Genomic DNA, 5,000 nt, shown 5'->3' with positions numbered 1-5,000 from the left:
TGACAAGACATGCAGTTACAAAGTTCTACTATAACAGTTCTTTTAGAACAACTAATTTAAAAAAAAATTGCCTACATAGAATTTCGTATTTATTTAAATTTATTTACTCTGTTCAAAAATACATGTAGATTTAAAAGGTTGTGATAGAAGGTAAAATAATGAGACAAGGGCACAATACAGTAAAAACTAATAATTGGTGCCCTGAATAGCATCTAACTATAATATAGCTCAATATATATTGTAATTTTATAAAAGAAACAAAACAATAATAACTATTACATAAACACATGTATACAAACACACACTACACAGTCACATATAAAAAGAAGAAACAAAACAATCACATATTAACCACACATACTAACCCACAGGATACACCACAACAGCGCACAAGGGAATTAATATAATGAACAAAATAATTCATGAAAATTGCTTTTTTAGAGGATTTTAGTTGACAGTGTATGAATATCAATCTCAACCCCAGAGCTCTTCTCTTGACTGAGGGAGAGAAGAGCTCTGGGGAACCCTGAAACAAAGTGTCTTCTCATTGGTTTTCGTGAGGAACAATCGAAAGCATCTCTTATTGGTGCATTCATATTAGCGTGAGGAGTGAGCAGGCGCCGTAAGGTTCAAATAGCCAGCTGATGGCTATAAGAACCCTACGGCACATGTTCTCCAGCATAGAGTTTCCCAGAGCCTTGGGTCGATCCAAGGCTCTGGTGACGAGAATGTATGAATATAGGAAGGGGAAGGTCATTCCAAATGAATAATATTTACCAATTACAGTTGAGAAGTGTTGAGAAGATGCATTAAGAGTGGAATTGTGATAATTTATGTTACCAGCGTTCTATGAAGAATAAATAGTAATTTTTATTATTTGATATCCTGCATGCCTATGTCTGTGTGTGGGTCTTAGGTGGTTGTATGCCATTATAATTTGAGATACATTTCATTTCAAAACACTTGTTCAGATGTTTGTATTTTTGGTGAATAAAGTAACATACTTGTTGCAATATTAATGTTGTAGACTCACTGACGTGGACACGACAGCCTGCCAACCCAACAGAAGCAATAGAAGGAAATATTGTGGTGCTTACATGGAATTACTCCCTCACCACTGCTGAACAGTCCAACAGTCAGCAATTCTTTGCGATTGAGTGGTCCAAGTTTAATCTGTCATCGCTGGTGTTTGATAAGATTGCATTAAAAACTTTTGTTGCTTTAGTTGGCGTCCCTACTTACCGAGAGCCATTATCTCCTCATATTTTGGTTGATAGAAATCATAAAACAGACTCAGTGTCTTTGATTATTAATGATGTGAGGACAGATGATGAGGGGCAATACAAGATTGAATATATTGAAGACTTTGCTGGCACCGTCGTTGCTGATCTGGTGATGATCACAATTCTTGGTGAGTGTATCATATTACTGTAACACTGAACAGGATGTGTATTTACACTATACATCACCTAATTTTGATCTAAAACTGGATGCCTTGGATCGTCAAATGAAAAACAAAGAAGAAGAATTACAGAATAGATGTGGGCCAGATTATTAATTTTAACAACTATTCCATGAGCACAAGTTGGATATGAGATGGTAAATGGTGAACGAGGCGCGTAGCACCGAGTTGGCTATAACCAGTCTCATATTCAACAAGCGTGAATGGAATAATTATTGTTTTATTAAATTCCTTGAACGCCAAAAGTTTGGAAGTATGAAATACGAGCGAAGAAAGTGAGAAAATCCGAGCGAAATTGAAAAGACTTGATGATGATGTGATGTTGATAGAAATCATAAAATACATAGTATGCTTTACATTTAAAGTTTTCATAATAAAACAGACGTCACTGTAATCACGCTTTTTAAAATCAAACACTATACAACTGTAGGTTCCATTCTTCATTGTCAATGAAGTTCATAATACTTAATAGAAAGACACTGGTACAAATTTAACATGGCTATTAAAACTTTGAAATGGGACGTAAGAACGTGTTTTCAAACCCACTAATCCATGCAAACTTCATACTTTGGATATACAACAGTCTATAAACACAGCAGTTTAAGTACAAAACGAATGCTGCTTTCATTGATTTGAATTTCAAGGGTTTGGAACTTAAAAAACTCACTAGAGAATAGACAACTTATTTTAATTACATGTACATCACTTATTTATCAAGAGTTGCACTGTATAAGTTAAACATTGTAGTTTGGTCGCCTTGCTCTCTCCCCTGAGTCAAGCCACCTGGCAACAGCCAAGGCTGAGTGATAATGCTCTGGAGAAACACCATTAATAGAAATGCGCACGAGTGCTTCCACAGTAGAGGCACCAAATGTTGACCGGAAGTCACACATGATCCTGTTGAGACATGAATTGCCTCTCTCGCAGCAGGCAGTTTAACAAAAAGAGGCACAAAAGGACTGTGACATCTCTTCAATTTCCTAACAATCAGAGAATAACTCGGAACCAGTCAGAAATAGCAAATACATTGAACCATCACTTTGCGTCCGTTGGACCGAAGCTTGCAAATAGTATATCACTACCTACTAGGGACTTTAGAGACTATCTTGGGAATTCAAACTACTGCAATTTTTTTTATTTTGATGGTGTCACTTCTTCTGAAATTGAAATGGAAATTTTGAGTACTCCATCAATTAAAGTATATGGGCTATACTCTTGTCCAGTTCGTCGTCTCAAGGCCGCACTCCATGTTATATCTTCTGCTTTAGCTCAACTAATGAATAAATCTATTTTGTGTGGCATGTATCCTCGCCAATTAAAGCACGCTAAAGTAGTTCCGGTACATAAAACGGGTGACGAAACTGATCCAAGCAATTATCGTCCAATATCGTTGTCTGTTTTCAACCGAATATTTGAGAGATTAATGTATAAACGTCTTAAATTCTTCATAGACAAGAAATGAAATGTTTTTCAAGTCGCAATATGGCTTTAGAAATAATTATTGCACTCAGCATGCAATTCTAGATATTCTGAACAAAATTGAATCTAATATGGATAAAAAGCTATATTCCTGTCGCATTTTCATTGACCTAAAAAAAACCTTTGTCACCCTACAAAAGCGAGCTTTGCGTTTAATGTATTTCGTAGATTATAAATCTCAAAGTGTGCCTCTATTTGTAAATTTTGGAATTCTGCCAGTGAAATTACTTTACTTTAAATCAGTTGCCTCTAATTTACCACTGGGCCACACTGCCTTCAAACCTAAATTTGCACTAGCCAGTCTCGTCATGCGCAATTTCATTCATTTGTAAACACTATCACGAAAGAAATTCCACAGCTTACACTTTTAGCAAATATTCTCATATTCTCATATCCAACCTTGCAACAGCGGTGCAAATATGCTGGAGTGTACGACTTCCCGTATTTTTCTCACGAAGGCAAAGTTGTTGTGGCCTTGAGGTCAATTCTCACAGAACCGTTGCCAAAACTTTGCAACTCCCAAATGCACTGGAGTATGGAAATGAGGAATAAAGTAAATTAAGAAATAAACCGTACATAAAACTAAACTGCTCGTTTGGAAGTCTGTGGTAAGGCTGTTCCTTTGACTCACGAAGTTTTAACCTGAAAGCGCCATCCTATGCATGAAGCACAAAAGCAGCGGAATGCGAGAAAATAATATCTTAAATTTATAGATATAAAGGAAATTCGAAAGGACAGACTTGCCCTCATATAAGATTTTCTAAAAAAAATAGTTTCAAACAGCAATCCATGCGTTTTATGCTTGAATGGGTTTTCGGAGTCAACTAATATTCGGCGGGCACAGTGCTCACGAGAAAGTTTTGTCTCTTTTTGTGTGAGAGTCACCATTCCTAGTAAACGAGATAAGTCGCCCCATATTATCTCTTTCTTTTTTTTTTAATTTGAAATAAATTATATTTGGATTCAATTTCTAAACAAGTAAATGTCCTCTTTCCATATACACGTAACAACGTCGCAAACAGTCGCAAACAGTTTGCCTTGGCTCGATTGCAAACACTCACTTTTTGCATTTGGAGGGGGACATTGGCGTGTATTAGAAACCGCAAAACAGAAGAAAAAATCATCCAAAACCACAAAACCGTCAGAAAACCCGATACAATGGGGACAAGTGGGGCATACAGGGCAAATTACACTAACACTTTATTTCATCAAAGTATTTGTGAATGTCATGGACTTGTCTAAGGCCTTCATATCTTTTAGTATCTGCTAAAATCATAGGCTTTATTTCTGCCGCTCTCTCGAGCCCGTAAAACAGCTGGTAATGGAGCCAAATTAACTTAGGAGAATTTGCACACAAGTCTTTTCTCAAGTTGCAATAATTATTTTACAATTGCAAAAGGCTATAGCTCTGGAAACTTCAATCGAAACTCTCTAATTAAACATTTCTATTTGATAACTAAGACCTGACAGTTTGGAGATTCGAATGGAATGTTTAATCGTGGTCTAAAACATGCGATTGCACTGAGGAAGCTAACCGGTACTGTTTGTTCCTTGTTTTACATGGCAGCAGGAACTTTCTCAGAGGTTAAATGTGGTAACAAACAGATACTTTCTTAACAGCAGTCGAATATTGAACCTCGGGGATGCTCGTCGGAAATTTTACATTAAACCCCTAAAGGAGACCAATCTGGGTGTGGCCCAGGCGTTTTAATTTTGACCCCTAAAAGAGACCATAATTATAAACACAGAAAAATAAAAATACAGCGCCTTTTATGACGGCAAAGACGTTATCATCTAATACTTTCACCTGTGTGAAGAAACATAAAAGTGTAAACGTACACTTTTATATTTCTTCGCGGGCAACCCTAAAGGAGACCTTCACGGCTACTACTACTACCACTACCACTACCACTACCACTACCACTACAACTACCACTACCACTACCACTACCACTACCACTACCACTACCACTACCACTCCCACTACCACTACCACTACCACTACCACTGCCACTGCCACTGCCACTGCCACTGCCACTGCCACTGCCACTGCCACTGC

At 37.2% G+C, this 5,000-nt stretch overlaps 1 protein-coding gene across 1 annotated transcript in view; it reads left to right on the top strand.

The window, feature by feature from the left end:
* LOC137983203 (B-cell receptor CD22-like) overlaps positions 1-5,000 on the top strand; it is a 63,027-nt gene that overhangs the window by 12,080 nt on the left and 45,947 nt on the right. Inside the window, exon 2 of the mRNA XM_068830390.1 lies at positions 1,028-1,411. Coding sequence (XP_068686491.1) covers positions 1,028-1,411 — 384 coding nt within the window. The remainder of the gene's footprint in view (positions 1-1,027; positions 1,412-5,000) is intronic.

This window comes from Montipora foliosa, chromosome 13, assembly GCF_036669935.1.
Source record: "Montipora foliosa isolate CH-2021 chromosome 13, ASM3666993v2, whole genome shotgun sequence".
Classification (NCBI taxonomy): domain Eukaryota; kingdom Metazoa; phylum Cnidaria; class Anthozoa; order Scleractinia; family Acroporidae; genus Montipora; species Montipora foliosa.
This window is presented reverse-complemented; position numbering and strand designations above follow the sequence as displayed.